We start from the raw sequence: 24,164 nt of genomic DNA, 5'->3' as shown, positions 1-24,164 counted from the left end.
CAAAAAGGGAATCTTCCTTAGTCTTTAACACAAATGCTGCCCCATAGGGAGACGTGGGGCACGAGAAAGCAACAGCAGCTTCTCTGCGAGGATACCTCCGCCGGCGAGTCCTAGCTTTGGTGAAGACTCATCCGTGCAGCAAGCAGCCCTAGACCTGCGCTCTGTCACTTGTACGGCAGAGTAAGACTCTTTTCCGGTCCCCCATCCTGCCCTGACCGGAAGCATGTCCTGTTCCCCGCCGGCTCCCTTAGCGTTTCTAGGAGAAGAAGCGTGTGCTCTCGCTATCCGGTCCCCCTTTGGCGGACACGTCGGAAGCGGTGCCGCGCGCTAAAGCGTCCGCCGGAGCGGCGGCTTTTGATCCGAGGAGAATGGGACCGACGTGGCTGGCTTCTGGAGGCGGAGCCGAGGCTGAAGAGGCGGGGAGGGGGTCCCGAGCGGAGACGCAGCTGGATGGCAGGGGCAGCCCGGAGCTCCCCGGTGTCGCACGGTAACGAACCAGCCCCTGAGCTGCCCCTGGGGGGGAAGCACCCCTGCCCTTCATCCTCGGGGTCGAGGGAGCCCAACTTTTCCGGGGCGGCTGAGGCAGAGAGGCGGGCGGAGCGCGGCCGGGGCTTAGAGCGGGATGGAAGAGGCGAGGCGAGGGCAGAGGAGGCGCGAGTGGTACCCTGTGCCCGGGCAGCAATAGGAAAAGAAAGAGCACCCCGGGATTGAAGTGCGTGTGTGGAGGGGTATCCTTCATAGACCAGGTGGGTTACTTGATGCCTCGGGGAAACTCGGTTCTTCGTCCCCCATGTCCTTTAATCACTTGCTGACAGATGTTGCATTTAGCTTCGTTGTCTCTGCCGTTAATTATAGCCTGATCCTTCACTTTCTTCCTTTTTTTAAACTGCTGCGCTTTTGAGATCTTCTGACTGTGTGTTTCCTAGACTCGGTATGGTTTGTTGAGAGAAGGGGTTTCCTTTTACCGGCTTCCTAGAAGTGGGTGACACTAGGATAATGTAGCGCTCTTCTCTCCCAAGGAGCAAGAGCTGCCTGGTAATTTTGTTTTCAGAAGGAAAATAGCCATAATATAGAGTTCTGATCCATACGGCACGCAGACCATATTGATGTGCTTAATGAGCCTTACACGTACCCCATCGCTTTTCACTTCTCCGGTCCTCCACCAGTTTTCCTTCCAGCAGAAGTCGCCGCTAAATAGACTCTGCATGTTTACTCCGAAGCTATTTTAATGAGATTTACTCCCAAGGCAACTCTGCATAGAACAATTTCTTAGATAATGTCCCACTGTGCCTCTTAATAAATAGACACGTGTTTTAATAAAGGAACATCTGTGGTGACAGCTTTAGCATATTAGCTGGCCCACTCAAAACTATAGCTTCCAGCTCAGACAAATTATAATGGGAGATGAGAAGAGAAGAATTTCAAAGGCAAAATAATGGCTTGGTACATAGAGGCACCTGCACTGGGGATGAATGGAAGTGCATTCCATCTGGTAGAAGTTTTATGTCTTGGCCACCCAGAATTGGGTCTTGTAAGAGTTAGGATACTTCTTATAGGCAGAAACAAGTGTGTTGTGGCATCTTAAATACAGACACTTTTACAGTGTCAGCCTTTGCAAGTCTACTCAGAAGTAAATCCCACTGAGTTCAACAAGACTGATTTGCAGCCAAGTACATGTGGGATTGCAGCCTTTCTGATAATTATACGGATCAGGAACTGTGGTCTTCCTGATCTTGATGGACTCCAACTCCCATCAGCCCTAGCCAGTATGGCCAGTGGTCAGGGATGATGGAAGCTGTAGTCCAACAACAGCTGGAGGACCACAGGTTATCCACCCATGTATAAACTTTTGTGACCTGGAGTTCACTTCACCAGATGCATAATGTATTATCCTCAACTGACAGATAAAATATATACATAAATATGTAGAGGAGGGAGGGTGGAATGTAAAAAGTGGGATCAAAGAGCCGTGAAATGCAAAAAGTTTCTGATAAGTCTGTTAAAGCTCAAATGCATATAAGATGAGCACAGTGATCCATTCACAATAGTGGTTATGGGTGCTAACCCAATCATCCTAGCTGTGCTAAGTTGATTACCTATAATAGGATAGGAAACTGGAATGGGCAGATTTGGTCTGGTGCAGAGTAGTTACTGTGTCACAAGTATTAACTTATGGAAGGCATGACCCACTATACTTCATTGTGACCTTACACAAGTTTTTAGAAACACAGTGGAACATCTGCATTGAGGCTAAGTAAGGACACATGCCGTTCAAAGATCTGTGATTAGCTGTATCTTCATGGAGGTTGTATAATACTGGTGAATGGTGGACCCATGTAGTGGAAATGTTTTAAATTATGAAGGACTCATGACTTGATCCTCTTTCAAGTAGGAGCAAGTTTACCTGTCATTTGCCTCTTTATGTTCTCACTCTCTTAGTGACTGCTGGTGTGGTGATTTGATAATTGCTTCTCTTTAGAATAAAGGTGGGGTATCAATGAAGTTTATGAATAGCGTGGACAAAACTCACAGAAACCTTTTTCCTCCTCCATCATAATGTTAGAATTTGGGTCCTCCCATGAACTTTTTTAGGTTCAGAACAGGCACCATAAAGCACTTCTTCACACAGTGTGTAATCACTTGATAGGATTCACTGCTACAGCTTGTGATAATGGCCATTGTCTGAGATGGCCCTAAAAGGGGGTTAGAGAAATTAACAGTGGCGTAGTGTGGGGGGTGCAGGGGGGCCGGTCGCACCGGGCGCAACATCTGGGGGTTAGGGGGCGCAAATCCACGGGTTAGGGGGCGCAAATTACTTGCCTTGCCCCGGGTGCTGACAACCCACACTACGCCACTGGAAATTAATGGACAACGCTGCTAGCAAAATAAGGTGCAAAAGAAGAAGAAGAAGAATCAAAGAGCAGTTTGGAGAAAGGGGGCGTCTTCTCCTCCTTTAGAGGTTGCTGAATAGGTGCAGAACATATCCCCCCATGAATTGCTAGCTGCACGTCTGTTCATAGGATGAGTTCATAGATGTCTCCACTTGCTGAAAAAAATCCACACTAATAATAGTCAAGCCTGTATGTTGCTGTGACTTTGTGAAAGTGGAGGGGAAACACATAATGTGGTATTGCATGCAGAAGCCACCTTCCCAGCTTTCATTTAAGTTTCGGGTCCTTATGGCTACAAAAAATGTTTCAGATTGTTTAGCCAATGTCTGCTGAAATATCAGAAGTCAGGTTGAATAAGGCTTCCAATGGCTGTGTTTCAGTGACCTGCAGAACCAGAATAAATTATGCAAAAGAAGAAGTATTGAAGAATAAATTAGGCAAAGTAAGAAAGATAGTTCTGCTTTTCTTGGTGCAGAATTGCTTGGGATATTGAAGTTTATTTTTATTTTTTAGCACAGAGTCCACGCAGTCCTACCTGTGACTGACTCATGTTCCTGGCAGGCTTAAATTAGGTCCTTTTTGATAATTCCATGATGGCTCTTGAAGTAGCATGTTGGGCAAGCCCATCACTCCCATGGACTCACTGGATGGACAAATCAAACTTGTTTTCCCCATTTTGTCTCTTGTGGAATGGGAACATGGCCTACCTCATAAGGCAGTTGTATAATATGATCTGGAGCACTTTGCAAAATTAGAAGTGGCACAAAAACATGTCAACAGCTGTAATGTTTCTTCCAGTTCAGATCTGTATGTTCTTTGACAGGAGTTTGTCTCTGCAGGGATAGAAGTTTGTTTATTTAACAGAGCTCTATCATGGAACCCTGACATGGGAACGAGGCTCCCAGGCAAAGCTACATCCAGCCACAGACTAGAGCTAGGCCTGCTTCCAGCATCAGGCTAGGCTTTGGTTCTGAATGGGTCACTCCAGGGTGAGTGGGTTGCTTCAAACCCCACAGTGGCGGAATTGGTGCGGCTGGGAGCTGTGAAGCCTTGTAGCTGTTGGCAGAAGGTCAGGATTTCAAGTAGGATTCCAGGCGTTTACTGCTGCTGCTGCTGGACTCGTAAAAGGGTCTGGAAGAGAGTTTGTTTATTGCTGTTTCTATTTCCGTTGCGGGGGAATAGGATGACATTTTGTCTGGGCTCTCTGGCATAATTAGAGATGAGCCTTGGGCTTCCAGAGGAATATGCCTGAATATATATATTTTAAGAGTGGCATGGTGGTAGGATACAAGACTGGAAAAATGCTGGAACAGTGTGGTCAGCAAAAGGGTAAAGCTGCTGGCTGTCAGGGGAGGAGGCAGGAGCAGAAGAAACTCTTGACCGCTGCACAGAGCTTGCTGTGGGGAGAGCTGAGCTAGATTTTCCAGGTGCATTGGATAAAGGCCATTTCTAGAATAGGCTGGAAATCTCTTGCAAGGGAGACTAAGCAGTTTCAGAAATGTCTCAAGTAAACATTCTGGTCTATTTCCCTTTTCCGTTTCTCTCTTTCTCTTGGTGTAGGTTTATATTTCAAGTGGCACTGGCTCTCGATTCTACCATCCAAGAGAATGGAGTGGGTGTAGGTCTCCTGTCTAGAGAGGCATGCAGACTTTTCACAGTGTTAACAACATAATCCTAAGCATGCTTAACCAGAAGTGTTTTTCAGATAGCAACCCCAATCATCTACATGTGCCATATGAAAAGACTTTTTTGTGTTTCTTGTTGTCTGGTTTTGGGTTTCTTTCCTGCAGCATCTCATTCTGAATTGGAAAAAAATAAAAAATCTTACGTATATCAATCATCCTCCAGTTACTATTTCAGGAGCTCCTCGCAATTTAGATAATCCTCCAGGGAACACAGTTATTCACTAGCAAGCAGAGTCTCCTCTCCTCTGGGACAATTCCCACTTCTAATACCCCCAAATGGAATGTGCTCTGAGTCAAGCTTCTACTTTTAAAAAAATTGTGTGGGTCATGACCTCAATCCTGTTCACTGGGAATTATGAAAGGGTCACTGGGCCAGATGTGTTTTGCATTAAAGCTGTTTCCCTAAGTTACCAAGGACTGGAGTTCTTTTTTAAAAGAATAAATAAATAATGGGGATTTCTTAGGACTGACACACACATAGGTTTTTTAATACTTGATGGCTCATAGCTGGATATGGGAATTTACTCAGTTGAAAAACATTGAGTTTGAGTTGTTGTGAGAGGTTATGGAAGTTCTGACCATGGTGCCTGACCTGTGATGGTTCAATCCCACCAACACATTGCCTCTTTATGTTACTAATGTGACATGTTGCAATTGCAGGAGAGATGAGATGCAGAATCTTTTGTGCTAGCCCTCATCACTCAAGCTCTGGAGGGATGTTGCCAAAAATGCCCCCCCCCCTTTTCCATGGCAAATGTTCCGTCTCTCTGTCATAATATGTAAAACTATTTGCTCCCCTGGCTTCATGTTCATTGTTTGAAGGTATGGAGGCTCACAATATGATAATGGAGTTCCAGGCAGAAGCAGGTGGCATCCTTGGGTACCACCCCACTCCAGGAAAGGGTCCACTGTCATGCTCTGAAGTTTGCTGGTCCATCAACTTTCCTTTGGTGCCTGTTCATCGGTCCTCTCCAAGTGGGCAAGCAATGACGAGTTAGGAAATGGAACAACACCCTCCACTTCCCTTGCACATCACTGTCTGTACCTTGGAGGCTGTTCAGTTTGCGCACAGAGGGAGAGCGAGTGGGCAGCGGTACCTTGGAGAAGTGGAAAGGGGATCCATTGAGGATCACCTAAAACCTGTTACTATATATGGTTGCTGGTTTGGAGATCACTTGCCTTTGGGTGGTAACCTCATGGCAAGTGTAATAATAATAATAATTTAATAATAATTTTATTATTTATATGCCACCCATCTGACTGGGTTGCCTCAGCCACTCTGGGGGGCTTCCAGCAAAATATAAAGGCAAAGGTAAAGGGACCCCTGACCATTAGGTCCAGTCATGGCCAACTCTGGGGTTGCGGCGCTCATCTCGCTTTATTGGCCGAGGGAGCCGGCATACAGCTTCCGGGTCATGTGGCCAGCATGACTAAGCCGCTTCTGGCGAACCAGAGCAGCACATGGAAATGCCGTTTACCTTCCCGCCAGAGGTTCCCTATTTATCTACTTGCACTTTGACGTGCTTTCAAACTGCTAGGTGGGCAGGAGCAGGGACCGAGCAACGGGAGCTCACTTCATCGCAGGGATTCGAACTGCCGACCTTCTGATCGGCAAGTCCTAGGTTCTGTGGTTTAACCCACAGTACCACCCACATCCCTCCAGCAAAATATAAAACACCATAAAACCTGTACGCTGGCTCAGAGTTCCTAACAGTCACTAGGCAAACACCTAGGGAAGAGCTGGGGAATCTGTGGGCCCTCCTGGTGTTGTTGGACTCTATTTCCCATCAGCCCCAGCCAGCATGGCTGGTGGTCAGGGATGAGAATTTTAGTTCAACATCATCTGGAGAGCCATAAGTTCCTTATTCCCATACTTGCCACTTGAGAATGTAAGAACTGATTTGCTGCATTTGACCTAGCTCTGCACTTTTTCTGCTGGCCAGATGCTTGTGTAAAACTCACAAGCAGGTCCTGAACATAATAGAAATCTTCCGATAGTTGGCCTTAACATCTGATGATCCGGTACACTCCCTTTGAAAATGGAACTTCCTTTGGAGCTGTAATGGGAAATGGCCATTGATCAACATCTTCTGCCATGAATTGGTTAAATCCTTTTATAAATAGGCATCTTCCCTAGAGGAGTTGTGGTAGTTAAAAATAGTGCTTCCTTGTTCCGTTTTATTGCTAAACAAGAAGTGTGTGTGTGTGTGTGTGTGTGTGTGTGTGTGTGTGACAGGGGAAATATTCCCCGGGAGGAAAAAGGCTCTGATAGTTGGAGGGAATCCTGCAGGAAACTTGAGTAGTGCAGAGTGTGTTCCCCACATGAGCTTTGCTTTCTTTCACCCATATGTTGAGCAGTGAGCAGGGGGCTTCTGTGGGCTGAGCACCTGGTGCTGCTTGGTTTGCAGAAAGCAGGTGTGCTGACTTTAGGGGAAATGTGGTTGTTTAGGTTTGGCCTCTGGCATCTGGGCTCCGAAAGACGCTTGTCTCAACTGCTGGAGAGCTGCATCCAGTCAATACTGAGCTTGATGGACCTGTATAAGACAGCGTCCTATGTTCTTAGGGAGACAACAGATTACTCAAAGCATCACATGCAGGTTCAACCTAGGATGACTCAGAGAAGGAATTTCGGGAGGCATTTTGATACCTCACATGTCTCAGATGTGTTGGCCCCAAATTAGTTGGCACTGACATGACTAAGGGAGCCCTGCTCTGTCCCCTCCCGCTCCCCAGTGTTTTCCCAGGCCTTCTAGCCCCCTGGAACTCTGCCTTCTAGGAATTTTCCATAACTCACTTATTCCACCATGGGCCTTGCAAGCAAGTGCATATGGGCTGCTAAGCCACAAATGTTTGTCCTTGCCTGCTTGTTCACATGTCCTATGTTTGGCAGATGTGAGTAGACTGAAAAAGAGATCTGTCTCCCAAATGACAGAATGGCCTTGCCTAGTAGTTACTCTTCTGTAATATAAGGCGAGTGTTTCTTTCCAAGCCTCTCTTAAATCACTGGAGCCAGAAGGGTGCAGTGGATGAGTAAGACCTCGAATCAAATCCCTGGTTCAGCCACAAAGTTCCCTGAGGGATCTTCAAACAGTAATTGTAGCCCTATCCATCCATCCATCCATCCTGTTGATCTCTTCCGCCATCATCTTCATGATCTTTCCTGCAAAGCCCCATATGTTGGAGCATAATGTTGAGAAAGTGTTAGTGTAGTCTAAACAATAATTTGAAATGATCCTTGAAAAGTTTTGCCCTAGCAACAAATTTTGCTCTTAGCAACAGGTTTCTTTATAAGGCAAGCTCTGGATGAGAAAGTGTGTGTGTGGTGTAGAGGCTGCTGCTCTGGCCAGATGGCCGAATGATTATCTGCATATAGTTTTATTTTACTTTATTAGACCAGTAGTTATACAGTCGTACCTCAACTCCGAACGCCTTGGGAGTCGAATGTTCTGGCTCCCAAATGACTGAAAACCGAAAGTGCATGTTCTGGTTTTCAAACGTTCTTTTGGAAGCCAAATGTCCGATGGGGCTTCTGCGGCTTCCGATTGGCTTCAGGAGCTTCCTGCAGCCAATCAGAAGCTGCGCTTTGGAAGTCAAATGTTTCGGAAGTCGAACAGACTTCTGGAACGGATTCTCTTCGACCTCCAAGGTATGGCTGTACAAATTATATTAGGGTTACCAGACGTCCCCGGTTCCCAGGGACAGCCCCCAGATTTGCAAATCTGTCCCCGGAAAATGTGGCAGTGGAAGCCTCAGCAACTGGTAGCTCAGTTGGCTGTGGCTGGCTCCGGGCTGGTGACTGCCACCGCCACTGCCGAAGGGGAACCGGGGACATCTGGCGGTACAGATCTCCTGACCCCTTCCCCTTTTGTTTTGACTGATGGGGAAGGCACGGGAGTTGCGGGCGGGCAGCCATGGCCCAGGAGGGGTGCAAGGCGCACGGTTTCTCTGCTGGGCAAGGTGCAAAGCCCTTCTTTCGCACCCTGTGAAACATAAATGTGCAGAGGTTTTTTTTAACTGGGCAACGGTGCACCGCCTGCCCATGACTCCCGAGCCTCCCTTGTTCTCCTGCCCCCATCCCCCCTTTGTTTTGACAGATCGGGGAATGCTCGGGAGCTGTGGTCGGGCAGCCATTGCCCAGTTTTTAAAAAACTCTGTACATTTATGTTTCACAGGGTGCGAAAGAAGGGCTTTGCACCTTTATACAGTATGCATGTGTGCTTGGGCCCAGGGTCTTTCACCTCACCATCCCCACTACTGATTCCCTGTTGCTACTCAGCTTCAAAAAAAAGGGGGGGGGGAGTGTCCCTGGATTCATTGAAAAAAATCTGGTAACCATATACACTGTAGTGTTACTTTGACAATAAATACTTTAAGAAGAACAAAAATGGGTGAGGTGTTTATTCCCACATGGGAGTTCACCAAGAGAAGAGCCGAACTGTGAAGTGGAAGATTCTGGAAGACTTTCTGGGTGACACTGCTGACTGGAAAAGGAACCCCAAAAGATGGCAAACTGCACTGGCAGAAAGCTCCCCATGCAATTAAGAAGTCTTAAGAAGATTGGGGTTCTAGATCACATGATGGGGAGACCCATGAGTAGGACAGCCTCTTCACTGCAGAAGTTAGTCCTCAGCATATTGGGGGCTGTAGGAACAGTGCCAGGGGTGAGAAGCCAAGGCCAATGGGCTCACCCCCTTGTGTTATGGTAATTGGCTGGAGGAGGTGGGGAGACTGAGTGAATAAGGCTTGTGTCTGATTCTAATCATATCTCACAGGATTGCTCTGAAGGCAGAGGGGCAGAGAGTCCCATGTTTGCCAGCTTAACTTTTTTGGGGGAGCAGGAGAGATTGACTGCATTGCCTGCAGAAAACCTTGGGGAGAAAGTAATTGTAGAATACAAATCTATGAAGGAGAGGAAGGGATGTGAGGGTGGAGAGGGGAAGGCTAGAGCTCATTGGATGAGGACACACTTTGCATGCAAAAAGCGTCTCAGGATTAATCTCTGGCAACTCAAGCCAAGAGTATCTTGGGTTACTGAAAATGTTGTTAATTGCCTTTTTAGTATGATTGAAAGGCAAGATATAAATACTTCCACTGAATAACTACAAAGCAAGTGTGGGACCGGAAGAGATCTTTGCCTGAGACCATGGAAAGCTGATGCCAATCAGACTCGAGTAGACAGGACAGTCTGGCTGAAGAAATAGTTTGACCAGAAATTCCTAGCTTCAAACTGCAGGGCCAACAGATGGGCTAAATAAAATATTAAAAAATTCTGCGGCTATCCCTGTTGAAGAGCCTTAAACCCCTGAGCTGTCGTTTCTGAGTGGTTGCTCCGGTGACTTCCCAAAAGGTGTTTCCTGACCACATGGTGTCTTGGATATACATGTGTCAGGACAGGACAGAGCATACATTGTGGAACTGGCTGCTGCTTGGCTCTCTCACACCACCACAAACCTGGCTGGAAGTGCATAGATGGGGCAAAGAGGGAGGAAGCAGGTCAGCCCTGACCAGATTACAAAAATATGCAGATACACTTGCAATATATCTGTTGTGGTGTTATTGCTTACTTTCTCTTCAAGAGAGGTCCAGCAACGTTCGGGAACCTAGGTTCCTTCAGAGACTCAAGTAGGCCTCAGGATTCTAGAGGAGAGCTGGGAAGGTCTCCCTCTCCTACATGTAGTCCCAGCCTCTTCTGATCAGCAGGAACTTAAGTTTCAAATATTGTTAAAATTCTTATACAGCCCCAAAGTTTACTTTCTCTCTCTGATTCTCTGGAGTTCCATAACTCAGTTTTTGATTGACTCCCCCACCACCACCCTTCAGGGTCTGGAATACTTCTCTCTTTCTTTCTTCTTCTCTCTTTCATTTAGCTTTCCTCCCCCAGGTGGTAAAGACTTCCTGCTGCTTGCCTCTGTAGGCTGTGGAGGTTCTTAGTTACATTGCTACTGCATCTCCCTGCTGTTCCTCTGAGTCTTTATCTACTGATAAGAATGGGTCTGACACTCCTATCCCCATCCCCTAGGTCTGTGTTTATACTTGGCCATGATGAGGCCACAGCAGTCTGGAGATTGGAGTTGCTTATCAACAGCCGCTTACACATGGGCTTCCCCAGGCAAAGTCCAACATCTTTAACCACTAAGGGTGGGATTCAACTAACAGGCCCTGCCAGCAGAAGCCTATGCAAGAACTTCTGCTATAGCAATGGGGCTTTCCCCCTCCCTCCCTCAAATTATTTTTTGGTGTGTGTTTTTATTTTTGTAAATTTACCAAAGAATAAAACAAAACAAAATTGGGATTAAGGTGTTTTTTTCAGGATGGTGGAGGGCAATATATCCATTTGCGTATTGGTGGTGGCACTTGCACTTCCTTTGGTAGGAAATGCTCTATGTGAGGGCTGGGGGGGCAGAAAAAGTGGGGGTCAATGAGGGTCAGTTGGGGGAGAGTGAGAACTCCTGGGGCCATGGCAGCAGAAACACAGGTGCCGAAGGGGCAGCATACCTTCCGACATTCCTCAGATGAAAATGTCCCTATTTTCATCTGAGGAATGCTGGAGGGTATGGCATGGTGGGGGATGAGAGTGGATCATTCCATTAGGTAAGCAGAAATACTTATACTGACAGATCTGCTTAGTGGCATGTTGAATTCCTCTTTTACATAATTTTAGTATCTGCAGAAGCCATTAAACTCTGGGTCTAGTTTTGTACTACCATTTTGATGGGTTTCCAGCTGGGCTGCTGTCCTTGTAATGTCCTCATCAGTCAGCATGTTGCCTCAAGCCGCCCATGGTGAACTGGTCAGGTTGCCACTCCACCTCAGATTCCATTGCTGTCACGAGCGCAGATGGTTGGTTGGTATATTGCCAGATGCCCTTGGCATCTATGCTTGGAATGGGTGGGGGAACCTTTGTTTGGTCTAACTGGGCCACGTGGCCAAATTTAAATGGGCCAGCAGGCCACACCAGAAAAATCCCACCAGCTCAATAAGTGTATATACATACAGGAGATATGTGAATTTTCTTTTAGGAATGGTTCAGAACCACAGAGCCCCAATGTGAGGAAAGTGATGTTCAGTCACAGAAAAGGGCTGCCGAGATCTATGCTGATACCTCTTTTTCACAATATGAAGACCCCACATACAAGAATAAGTAGCTACCTAGGAGTTGCAGGGACATCTCGCTTCATTATGAGATTTCCATCTAGTAAAAAAATGAGAGAAAGAAGTATGACTCATCCTTTCTGCCCCTGAAGTCAACAATGGGAAGACTAATTCAGTTCAGGAGGAAAAAAAGAACAAATGTCTTGGGACTGACTTTCAAAAGGGATGGGTGAAGAGGAGAAGCACTAAAGGGTCTTAGGCATGGACTGTTCATCTTTTCTCTCTTTCTTGCAGGGATTGACCAGCCAGGCTGAGGCTGCACAGTGATGATGGGGGAACGACTGCTTCTCCATGGAACTCTCGCCTTCTTGATGCTTACGGCTGCCTGCCAGGCCCACGACCTTCCACTGACCCAGGCTGACAATGAGGCTAGTCCCCTGTGTGAAAAGGAGACTGAGTCCTGGGGGGCCATATTCAGCGAGGAGCGCCTGGATGCTTGGATCTGTTCTCTGATTGGTTCAGTTATGGTTGGGCTGAGTGGGGTCCTTCCCCTGCTGGTGATTCCTCTCGAGACAGGGGCAGCACTGAAGTCAGAAGGTAAGCACCCCCTGATGACTTCTGCCTTCTTTTTCTGGCTCAGCATCCCAGTCAGGGATTGCTCGGGGTAGCACAGCTTTTAAATGCAAGACCTGGATGCGGCATGCTTATTGTAATACAGGAGCAATATGCTCTTATCAAGTCATTCCATGAAGTCAGGTGGGCGGACAATGGCTAAGTTTAGGGTGTTGAGCATGTGCTGGTGGATTTTCTAAAATAGGACCTTCACCCTCTAGTAGTAAACCAAATTTCATGTCAAGAGAGGTGGATTCTGTGACTTGTGTAACTGATGTATAGGTATAAGTATTTTGCAAGCCTTTGTTTCCTACTAGCCATGGGAAAGGCCAAAGCATCAGGCATAACAATGAAGGCCTGTCTTCTGGCCACTGGAAATCCAGTTGGAAATGCCTCCTTTCTGTGGCTTTTGAGATTTCCCTTGGCGCCACTTGCATGGTTTTGATTTTATCTTTGTACTCTTAAGGGCTAGAAACAGGATATTGACTTCTACACTAAGTTGTGTGTTTGTGTGGTGCAGGCTCAAAACTGTGGAATAAACACAGCCCTGCTCTCTTCTCCAGACACTAGGCGGACACAGTTTTCCCACTGGCCCTACCTCTCCTTGAAAGTTCACAACCGCCCCATTGGGTGGGAGCAATGTACTAGGTGTTTCAACTGGCTTTCCCAGTTTCAGCATTTTCTTGGAAGTAGACAAAGCATCCTGATCAGCTGCTATGGCAGCAAACCCTATGCATGGGGGAAGAGATGATTGTTCCCTCAGCTTTCCCATGAGTAGCATAGCAAGATGAGATCAAGATCTTTGGTGACTGGCTGCTCTTTGTCTTTTCAGAGGGATCCCATCGGATGAAGCAGTTCTTGAGCTTTGCCATTGGTGGGCTCCTGGGAAATGTTTTTCTGCACCTGCTCCCAGAGGCCTGGGCCTACACCTGCAGTGCCACTGCAGGTAATGCCTGGAACTGTGCAAATGCCTTGAAATCACACAGGCACTGATCTGCAAGGCACGCCACAGCCATTTCTTTCCCTGCTTCTGCACAGATTGATGTGTTCCATTTGGGGTCTTTTGTTATCTTTTCAAAGGGGACGCCTGGACGCCAGGGCTTGTTTTCTCTCTGTTCTATGCTTTGACTCTTAATAATACTAATAATATAGTCATGCTTCTTCCAGAGCTGTGTCAAATGAATTACTAATTAACTTGTTGCACTTGTAACCCACCTCGCCTCCAAGGAGCTCAAGATGGTGAACATAGTTCTTCTCTTCCCCATTTATCCTCACAACAACCGTGTGAGGTAGGTTAGGCTGAGAGTGAACAGCTGGCCCAAGGTCACCCAGTGAGTTTCATGGATGATTATCATAGGGGAAATGCCCTGTCCCTCTTCCCCAACCTGTAGCCCTCTAGATGTTGTTGGAGGACAGATCCCGTTCTCCATGGCCATTGACCACTATGGCAGGAGTCGATGGGAGCTGTAGTCCAACAATCAGGCACCAGGTTGAGGAAGGAATTCTCTTCTATAGATGCAAGAGATGAAACAAACACAGCCGCCTTTGCTCCTGAATAGCATGTTGTTGCCTCTCTTGAGGAAGGGTGCTCTTCCATGCAGCCCTGCAATTAACTGCTTGATTCGTAAAGGACAACTTCCTCTGATCTTGAAGGTCTGCATAGGTCTCCCTCCATAAGAAGGGCACCTGCCCTTGTGCTGCTGCCTGCCTTGAGTCCGCAGGTGTTGCTGCCTCCTGAAAATGTGACCTTGGAAGACTTCCCCCGCCTTGTCAGCCTTTATCTGGCCTTTGGGCTTCAGGATTGCGTCACCCCACACATGCCTGTCATTCTCCCTTGCCTACAGCCAGTCTCAACAGCGTGTGGGAAGCTGACCGCACTCCATCTAATCAAAAAGGACATCTTTTGTCCTTAGGCAAAGAACTTTGCCAGGGTGTGGCGGGAGGAGGAGGAGGAATGAGCTCTCCAGAGCACAGACTTCATGCCTGTGCACGCAGCTTAGACAGGCTCAGCTTCAGAATTTGACTGGTAAACGTGTGGCTGTAACCAGGGGCTGCCAATGTCTTTGCACAAAAAAATAATAATCCAGTTTTGTTCTCCAAATAAAACATTCAGAGTTAATGAATTTGCAAGTAAAGCATCTCCAGCTTGCAGGATTTGAGTTTTCAAGGAATCAACATTCTGTCACAGGAAGTGGGTTGGCAGGGAGCTAGGTACATGAAGGTATCCAGGAAGAGATGGGTGGGGAGAGATATACAGCGAGAGACAGAGAGTGGTAGCCATAGGAAGAGGGAGCTATAGAAAGCACAGGTGCCCTTCCACCCTTTGCTACAGAGTCCTCTTCTATTTTCAAGGCTTCTTTTTTCTACACTTGAGAAGAGTGCTTGAGAACAGAAGAGCTTTGCTGGGTCAATTTATTATAGATTCACCCATTCCAGCATCATGCACAGAGCTCATCCATCCTTCCCCTGCCTACCTGTGTTGTTTACAGGTGATTGATGCTCTGGGTCAGTTGGCATCCCCACTATAGCTGACATGTGGAAGCACCCTTAGACTCTTTTGTTTCAGCTTTATCAGAGATGTGTGCTGAGTGTGTGGGTTCTTACTTTACGCCAGCAGCACTGATAATACTCTAGAACAGGGTTTCCCAAACCTGGGTCTCCAACTTCCATCATCTCTAGCTAGCAGGACCAGTGGTCAGGGATGATTGGAACTGTAGTCCAAAAGCAGCTGGAGACCCAAGTCTGGAAACCCTGTTCTAGAGTGCACTGGCCCCAGATTTGTATGTTTCTTCTGGAAACCAGTTTGCCTTTTGTGTGAATGAAGCAGGGGGTGTGTGTTTTAATTTGTTTGCTTTTGGGTGGGGAAAATGGTTTTGGGGGCTCCTGATTTTCAAGTTCTGGTGAGACTTGTCCATTCTACCTCTTTCCCCTCTACAGGAGAAGGGCAGAGTTTCCAGCAGCAGAAGCTCCTGGGACTCTGGGTGATCATTGGTTTGCTGACCTTCCTGAGCCTCCAGAAGATGTTCCCAGACAGTGGAAAGGAAGGAAGCTCCAGCTTGGTGAGTGGATTCTGAGAGGGGCACAAGATCCCAGTTTGATTATGACATGTGATGTTGCCATGTGATCTTGGAAACGCAGCATGAAGCTTAACTTCCTATCCCTCCTCGGTGATTCAGGAGGCATGACATAAACTCATGGTGTGAAGGTCAGCAGGAGAACAGAAGGGCTCCATAATGCCCTATGGCAGGAATGGTTAACTTGTGGCCTTCCAACATGTTGTTGCACTACAGTTCCCATCATTCTTCACCATTTGGCTGGGGCTGATGAGAGTTAGACTCCCCAAAAATATGGAGGGCCACAATTTAGCCACCCCTATCCTATATGAGTTCCCGCCCCCACCATGTGCACAGTTCCTCTGTACTTGGCATAACTTCCTCTATATTTGGCATAAATGCTTTCAATATGGTATTTGAATACATTATGCAAAATACAAAGTATGGGATTTTCAAGTTTTGAATTGTGTGTGTGTGTTTAGGTTAGAGAGTCAGGAAAGCAGGATACCTGTTTGCTTCCCCGTCAACCTTGCATGAGCAAAGTGGAGGTCGTCCTTGTCTGATTTGTGTGACTTTGCCTAACAAAATGACAGCCTCTGGGCTTCTGTGTCCTTTTTTTTGCAAACATTCTTCTGCTTTGGAGTTCATCAGATGTGAAGTAGCTATAGTTTTCTTTGAGTTTAGGATAGCACTATATGAAGGGAATGGGAAAAGGTTTCTGGGCCACTGTTTGATGGACATGGAAAAAGACCAGCCGCTTCTCCGTGACTTAGGTCAGTGATTCCAAAGCACCTGCTAAACGGATTCCAAATGGGAGCAGTTTCTCTGCTGTGCAGGAGGCAGCCAGTCCAGTCCAAAGAAAGAAGTTGGGCACAGCTCAGAGTAATGGTTCTTCTCACTTGTCTTCGCTACCAGCTCAGAAGATCAAGGTAAACCATTTGGTGGTGGGGGTGGGGTCCATGGGCCAGTGGAGAAAATGCGATATGTGTCTAAGCAAAAACAACTCAAAAGGAAGTTCGATAACTTCCTGAAAGCAAAGATGGCAGGCAGTATTAAAAATAAATAAATAGCCAAACCCCCACTTTTAGGGGAGATCAGGCATGCAGATGCTTTCCTCTTAAACATGTATGAATCTTCCCTATAGTGAGTCAGACCGTTGGGCAGTCTAGCCCCATCCACTCTGACTGGCAGTAGCTGTCCAGAGTCAAAGTCAGAGGTTTTCCCCAGTCCCACATAATTGGCAGGGATTGAGCCTTGGATCTTACCACTCCCCCCGGAATCATCATTCAACTCCATCATCGCCTGCTTGGTTTGGACCTTCACCTGCCTTCTCCTTGATCCTTTATGTACCTGAATTTAAGCTGCTTTCTTTAAAAGTTTCTATCATTAAAAACAAAATTCCCGCGTCTTTACAAAAATGCCATCTCTCAACATCTTTCTGTGTTTTTAAGAATATAACTGCCATTTTACAGTTCAGGAGAGGAGAGCTGGACCACATCCACTAAGAGAAAAGCCCCGTGCTGCATTCCTGTTTGACAGCTGACAACCCATATTTTAAATTTCTGCATCTGCTTGTCAAAACAGGATAACCCACATCCATTGGGTTGTTAGAATACGATAGTCACTTTAAAGACTGCTACTTACTATGTTATGTGCCTCGTTAACCACATTCACAAGTTTGATATAAGCTACCTTGTGGATAAAATTGGCATTCTTACCTTTGTTTGTGAAAATGGCCTTTGTCTGTGGTCTCCTTGTCTTTCAGGTGGTAGATGCTCTGATTTTATTTCTCTTTTTTTCCCCTGCCACTGTAGATCAGCGGATACCTCAATCTTTTGGCCAACACAATAGATAATTTCACACATGGCCTGGCAGTGGCAGCCAGCTTTTTGGTTAGCAGAAAGGTAAGTTCCCTGTTTAGGGGACCTGTTTGACTCTCCCTTAATGCTCAGATCCCAGAGGTTGGTGTTAAAAGCAAGTAGACAAATAAGAAGCAATTCTGTGCTGTTTCTTTATAGCATTTTCCTAATACTTTCACTCTCCAGAATATCTATATAATATGTATTAAATAACTACAGCTTTTTCCACATTCTTCCTTAAAACCCAACACTAAAAGCCCTTGCAATTGCTTTGAACACTAAAACTGCACAGATCACCATTCAAAGGGGGGCAGGGTCAGCATCTCCCCTTTCCCCCAGGAAAAAAATGTTTAGAAAAGTCTTGCTTTGCTGCACTTGTGTCGCTGTTGAGTGATATGGAATGTCTTAACATGTTTCTGCCATTGGCTGTAGGTTGGGCTCCTGACCACTATGGCAATCCTTCTGCATGAAATTCCCCATGAGGTAAGTAAGATCTGTAATAGGCTTGCTGGGAAGTTGTCTCAATGTTTTGTCTGAGCGGGAGGCCAGGGCTTTGTTTGAAAGAGTGAGCAAATCTCTGTAATATACACACTCTCTAATACACATACACACACACACACACACACACACACACACACACACACACACACACAACCAATAATACACAAAACTTTCCAGAGTAACAAAATCCAAAAAGGTACCTGCCCCAAGAATCTTACAATCTGAATTTTGACAATGAATGAAGTAAATGGAATGGAAGGGAGAGACAAGGGATAAGCAAATATTGTATATTTGCACATCCTTAGGCTTTCTCTCAGCCAACGTGTTGGTGGTGGTGGCAGCAGATGGTGAATGTTCTGTTTGCTTAGAATTACTTATTGCCAGCCAAATAATTGGAAAGAATACTTTCCCTCCCTATGAGGCTAGAATAAATGAGTTAACTGACTATGTTCCATGTTTGACTTCCCCACTTGTTAACTCTGCGGCTTGGAATTAGTTATCTGTTCAGGAAAGGACTTTTTGTAGATGGCAATTCTGGAAAAGAGCTTGCAGTGCCATGCTTTGGGACTGTTGTCAGCTTCTGTGCAATTCTCTTTTTTTTTTGTCCCCGCTTTATTGCTGTAGGTGGGAGATTTTGTCATCCTCCTTCGTGCCGGCTTTGATCGCTGGAGCGCAGCCAAGTTACAGCTCTCCACGGCCCTTGGAGGCATTCTCGGTGCTTGCTTTGCAATTTGTGCTCAGTCACCTAAAGGGACAGGTAAGACTTGGAGTATGCAGAAGGGATGAATGAGAGACCCACATATCCATCCCATCTTACCCAAATACAGTTCTCTCCTGCCACCTCCTGGTCACTGATGTGTTTCTCACTATCTACACAGGGGAAACCATCGCTTGGATTCTCCCATTTACCTCGGGGGGCTTTTTATACATCGCCTTGGTAAATGTCGTGCCCGATCTCTTAGAAGAGAAGAATCCTTGGTAAGTGTCCTCACCACATCTACTTATGGGAAGAAAAACTTGTGGGGGTGGCGAACACCCCATGCATAACTTCCAGGGCAGCAAAGGGAAATCTGTGGCCCTCCATATTGTTGGAGTACAACTCCCATCATCCCTATTGACTGTGTTGATGGGGCTGATGGGAGTCACGCAACATCTGAAGAACCAAAGTTTCCCCATTCCTGATCTTGGAGCCATTATAAGCCGCCTTGAGGGTCCCAGGAGGAATAAGAATGTGGGGGGGGGGTGGAAGGATCCCGATCCTCCTCATGCCTGATCTCCAGCCCATCCTCTCTTCTTCTTCTTTTCCTTCACCTAGGAACTCAGTGCAACAAGTACTCCTCCTGTGTACTGGCATCATTGTCATGGTGCTTCTCTCATTCACTACCGAATGAGCGACTCCTGCTCCGGCTGCCTTCTGCTGCTTCCCAAAGCTGCCTTCATTCTGAACTGTTACAGAGCAATAAGGGACACCATTGAATTTTTCTTTTGTGTGCCTGTGGATTTGGCTGCTGCTATGAGAGGCAAATCAGGGAAGCCTGGTTCTGGACTCCATTTCTTGTTTCTAAAGCTTCACAGGCCAGGACTTCCAAAGTATTGAGAAAAGAAAGTGGGGTGGCTGGATTTTTCTTTTCAAGTTGTGTGTGTGTGGTTAAAAAATAATAATTTAAATGAACACAAAACAACAACCAGCAATGAAGAGAGGAACTGCTTTTGCTGAAAGGGGCAGTGTTGCCAGTTTGGACTTGATGTGTGCTAGAATAAAAAGGCAGGTTGCAATGTCAGCATAGAGATGAAAGAATTATCTTCCATCCCTGGCCAAAATACCTGTCTGTTTCATATAGGAAACCACAATATACCTGGTCAGACTTACATTAATCCCTCTAGCCTAGCATTATGTACTCTGACTTGCAGTGGCTCTCCAGGATCTTGGGCAAGGAAGGCTCTGGTACCCAAGATCCCTTTCAAAGTAGAGATAGTAGGGATTGAATCTGAGATAAGTGCTACCTTTGAGCTATGGAAACCTCCCACCCTGCCATAAAATTGCTTTCTGAACCTTCTAGGATGAGGTCTGCTACTGCCTGATCCTGTGCCTCTCCCTAAGCAGTAACTGAAGAGCCAGTTGGGTTGAAGCATTATAGCTGAAATCAGTATTCACGCTGGAAACTTTTGGAGAGGTTGTTCAATGCCTGCCTCTAACCAAAGAACCTGGCTATAATGCCTGGTTTACGGCTGTACAGCTTAAACTGGGAAGAGTTCCTCATGCTTTCAAATCGTAAGGTAGTATGGAAGCAGCAGACTCTGCCTTTCTGGATCTGTCTCAGCCCCTGTGACACATTTTGCATTCCTTTTGGCTGGTAGCTCCTTGCTGAGTGAGCTGGCTTGCTTTACCAAAAATAGAGGAAAAGGAAGATTTTCTGGATGTGCAACTGTTGCAGGGTTAAACAAAGAGGAATTACTTCTGGCCAGTCAGCGTCAGCACAGATGATTAAGTCAGGACTGTCAAGTAAACTAAGTGTTATAACTTCTAGTTTAAAAACGGAAGTAAGCGCAGCTTGACAGCCTAATTCGAATAGGCCCTTCAGTTGCCAAACAGTGAGATGAAATGGCGTCTAAAAACAGCAATGAGATTCCGTGTGTATTGAAAGACAGAAGAACAAATGACTAAATGGTCTTGTTGCAAATAAACAGCACTTTCAGTTGTCAAATGCATTTTGACCAAGCTGTCTTCAGTGGCACAAAGGTAAATTGTGTGTGAGGTTATGTGCTCTTCAAAATAAAAGAATACAATGATGTTACATTTATATAACGAGCTGTTTCGTTATTTGAACTTGTTTATAAATAAATGTTTTATCATTATTTGTAGAAGTTATGTTGTTTTCTGTGAATAGTTACAGTTTTAGTTGCAGATATGTATGGTTTTCTTTGTAGTCCTAACTTTTTATCATCTGTGCTTGTGTGTCTTTTTTCTGTACTTGCATAGTGCAGCAAGCAAATTGTGGAATGGGCACAGGCCTGATTATCACTGGGCCTCTAAGGAGGCATTTCCTTGGAATCATAGAAGTGTATAGCTGAAAGGGATCATGAGGATCATCTAGTCCAGGGATGTCCAACCAGTCGACCGTGATCGACAGGTTGATTCCCGGGTGATATTGGTCGATCACTTGCTCATTACTGGCCCCAGCCCCTCTGTGTCTTTCATTCACGCAAGATCGCTAAAACAGACGCTCGTGGCTTGGCTCTGTTCTTGGTGAGGGTTTTTCAGCATTCCCATTAACTAATTAGGACTGCAAATTTGGTGCCCCCTCCAAAAAAGCTTAACAACTTAGACCTGCCCCCCCATGGTGTTTTTTTTCTGGGAGAAGATTGCAATCTCTTGGGAGCTGGACGTCCCTGATCTAGTTTAACCCCCTGCAATGCAGGAATCCTACAGCCATCCCTGGGTGGGCTCAAACCACCAACCTTCTGTTTAACAGCCAGGCACACCGACCCGTTGTGCCACAAGGGTTTGGGAATTCAATATGTTGTTATTAAAGCATTTAAAAGCTGCCTGACTGTAGCAATGACCAGCTTCTCTTCCCCCTGGGAGCCGCCCTCAGCATTTTACAATGTTGCACCAATGACACAAGCAGCCCTAGAACAAACAGTAGTTTCCACGGCAGCAGCTAAATCTGCATCCTGACTCCAGCAAATGGATGACCATTTTCTTATCTACTTTTTTTCTTCTTTCAAAAACACTACTCGGAGAATATCAGCACAAAACTCTGCTGCCATTCTCCACTCTAGGCATCTGTTGTATGTGCTGTTTGTTTTAATTCAGTAGCGTGGATGTGCTGCTAATTACACGTGGGGAAGTGCAAATGATCTGGCAGTTTTTTGTCCTGACAAGTCTTTTTGTTATATTCCTGTTTTAGGATGTTTAAAAGAGAGGTCAGATGGGTTCAGACTGTATTAAGTTCTTGAATTTTGTTCTGGTTTGAACATGCCTTTACTCCTCAGTGCTTTCAATCCTCAGATCATTTGTTTGGTGAGTTCTAGTGAAGCCTAAAGGTGAGATGCCCCTTGGGGACTCTGTCTAGATCCTGAGGGGTGGGTGGGTGTTTCTGTATGATTGCACAGCTTGCAGCTCAAAACTCAACATCACGTGTGACACAGTGAATATGCATCTGATGTGCTACTGAGTCATGGGATGCCAGAACAATCGTTAGGACAATTGCTTGGTTGTAGTCTGCATAAGCTGCAGGAACAACATCCACTGTTGGATCACCTCATGCACCATCCTCTCTGCTTAAGCGGGGCATGGAGAATAATTTAAACATCTGCTCCCTGTTGCTTTGTAGTGGAAACATATGTTGTTGCTTATGCAGCCTTAAATCTGCAGGGATGGGAACACTGTGATTCTGCATTATTTTTGTGGCTTTATCTGAAGGACGGTTGCCTATAGTACCCATGTAGAGGAAAGTTTCAATCACATATTTTCCAGAAAGCAGCAGTGAATGCATCTGGTCTGCCTCATTGACTCTCATCATGAAAAAGGCTGTCTCTCTTGATCTGCCCATGGAAAGTAGCCTTTCTTTAACAGCTGTTGTCAGCTGTTAGGCATCCAGCTTCAGAACATCACTGTTCCAAAACAGACACCCTTCCTATTCCCAGGCATCCTGTGTGATTATTCACTGTTAGGCAGTTAGTGCTGCTCCAGGACTCTAATTTGCCACGCTTCTGTGCGGACTAGCAAAGCCCTGGCTTGAAGGAGGGAAAGCTACCATGGAAGACAAAGTACCCAATATATTTTTCCAGGATATTTGTTGTCCTTAAAAATCCAGTTGGCATTGGTAAGAGGCTTTGGTGCATACCCAAGAGGGAGTACCCAGAAGCGTATGTTATTTGCATCAGGGTTCGGTTTGGCGTAGGCTGCAAGCTGCAGCAGGAATTTTCTGATCACAGTTCAGGAATGCAAAGTGGGTGACATTGACTCATTAATCTCTGTGAGCTGTTGCTTCTGGCTTGCGGCCCAGACTGCCTGGGCTGGACTGTGTTTGCAGATCTTGGGAAGCTTTGCCTAAAGTGGCCATTCAGGGTCCAAGGGAAGAGGCCAACCCCAGTGTTACGTACAGGATTGGGGGCGGGGGGGGGGGGGAGTACAGTTAATTTCTCCACACTATTTGTCACTTCAGGAAATGCAGAGAGAATCCTGTCTTTCTGGCTTTGTTTTGCACTAGCTCTTGTGCATTTTCTCATTCATCTGTTTTGATCTTGGCATGGAGGCAGTAGAGATGAAATAAAGAAAACTGAGTGTGGCCTCTTCTTCATCAGCATAGATGTTTTCACCCTTTCATTGGACTCCAGAATGTATATCACTGAAAAAAAATGACAAATCATGGAAAGAACCATCTCTGCCATTACTCAATGGTTGGAAGGAACAAGAAGAAACAGCCTCTGGTCTAATCCCTCGTGACTCTAAGTATGATCATTTCATATTTCTTTCATTTTCCTAGTCAGGGAATTTGCCCAAAGCTGAGTGGCTCTAGAACAGTTATAGGCAAACTTGGCCCTCCAGATGTTTTTGGGACTACAACTCCCATCATCCCTGACCACTGGTCCTGTTAGCTAGGGATGATGGGAGTTGTAGTCCCAAAACATCTGGAGAGCCGAGTTTGCCTATGCCTGCTCTAGAACAAGGGCCAGGAAACCTGTAGCCTTCCAGATTTGGAGGTCTCCAATTCCCATCAACTTCAACTTGCATCAAAGATTATGGATATTGTAATCAAGGAACATCTGGAGGGCCACAGGTTCCTTTCCCTGCTCTTGAAACAACAGAAATGCCAAGGAGCCACAGATCTTGGCATGTGTCTCCATTAGGAATGTGTATCCATCTTTCTCCTTTCACATGATTGCTCCGGGAAGTACAGCAGCAAACATGCCCAGCATAGAAAGTGTTTTAATTCCTCAGCAATTGCTTTGAAACTCTTACCAAGACAGGTGGGGTGGTGGAAAGATGCACTTTGTGCCAGTGTGGTGTAATGGCCAGAGTGTCGGATTGGGACCATGATTCAAGCCCTTGCTGGGCCACGAATATCACTGGGTGACCTTGGGCCAGTCACTGCCTCTCCGCCTAACCTACCTGACAGGGTTGTTGTGCCAGGAGGGAGAGAGAAAGGTAGGCCTCCCTGAAGGAAAACGTGGGCTTGACCCGCGAGAAATAAACGTGCACGGAAGCATTCACTAGGAAGGCTTGAAAAATGAACCCGGAGAGCCGAGCCCTGAGACTGCGAACAAAATAAACCCAAGTAATTCTTGGAGAGCCCAGACCAGGAACGCGCTGTCGCTGCCCTCAGGTTCCCCGTGCTTCTCCCTCTGCCGCCTCCCCTCGGGTTCCCCGTGCTGGGCCCGCTCGCTGCTCGAGGGGCGGCCGGGCCTGGGCAGCCACGAGGGCCTCCTGCAGAGCGCGGGAGGCGAGGAGCGAGCGAGCGAGGC

At 46.4% G+C, this 24,164-nt stretch overlaps 1 protein-coding gene and 1 long non-coding RNA gene across 5 annotated transcripts; one reads left to right on the top strand and one right to left on the bottom strand.

Moving 5' to 3' along the window:
• Window positions 1-330: 330 nt before the first annotated feature.
• Window positions 331-20,549, top strand: SLC39A13 (solute carrier family 39 member 13). Of its 4 annotated transcripts, none has more exons than XM_083461398.1 (10): window positions 331-487; window positions 11,963-12,265; window positions 13,113-13,226; window positions 15,218-15,339; window positions 16,107-16,262; window positions 17,148-17,237; window positions 17,625-17,675; window positions 18,318-18,450; window positions 18,572-18,671; window positions 19,009-20,549. In XM_083461398.1, the coding sequence occupies exons 2-10, from the start codon at window positions 11,995-11,997 to the stop codon at window positions 19,082-19,084; spliced, it is 1,113 nt and encodes a 370-aa protein (XP_083317524.1). In that variant the 5' UTR covers window positions 331-487; window positions 11,963-11,994; the 3' UTR covers window positions 19,085-20,549. The 4 variants fall into 4 exon arrangements, with proteins under 4 accessions (XP_083317524.1, XP_083317526.1, XP_083317527.1 ...); XM_083461399.1 differs by having other exon boundaries at window positions 382-746; XM_083461400.1 differs by lacking the exon at window positions 16,107-16,262.
• Window positions 19,235-24,135, bottom strand: LOC310687163. The gene is made up of 2 exons (XR_014516285.1): window positions 23,812-24,135; window positions 19,235-23,047 (listed from the first exon to the last, which is right to left on the bottom strand). It is a non-coding gene; the product is annotated as an uncharacterized lncRNA (long non-coding RNA).
• Window positions 24,136-24,164: the final 29 nt, after the last annotated feature.

The sequence above is a fragment of the Podarcis liolepis genome (assembly GCF_965112155.1).
Source record: "Podarcis liolepis genome assembly, chromosome: 1".
Lineage (NCBI taxonomy): Eukaryota > Metazoa > Chordata > Lepidosauria > Squamata > Lacertidae > Podarcis > Podarcis liolepis.
This window is presented reverse-complemented; position numbering and strand designations above follow the sequence as displayed.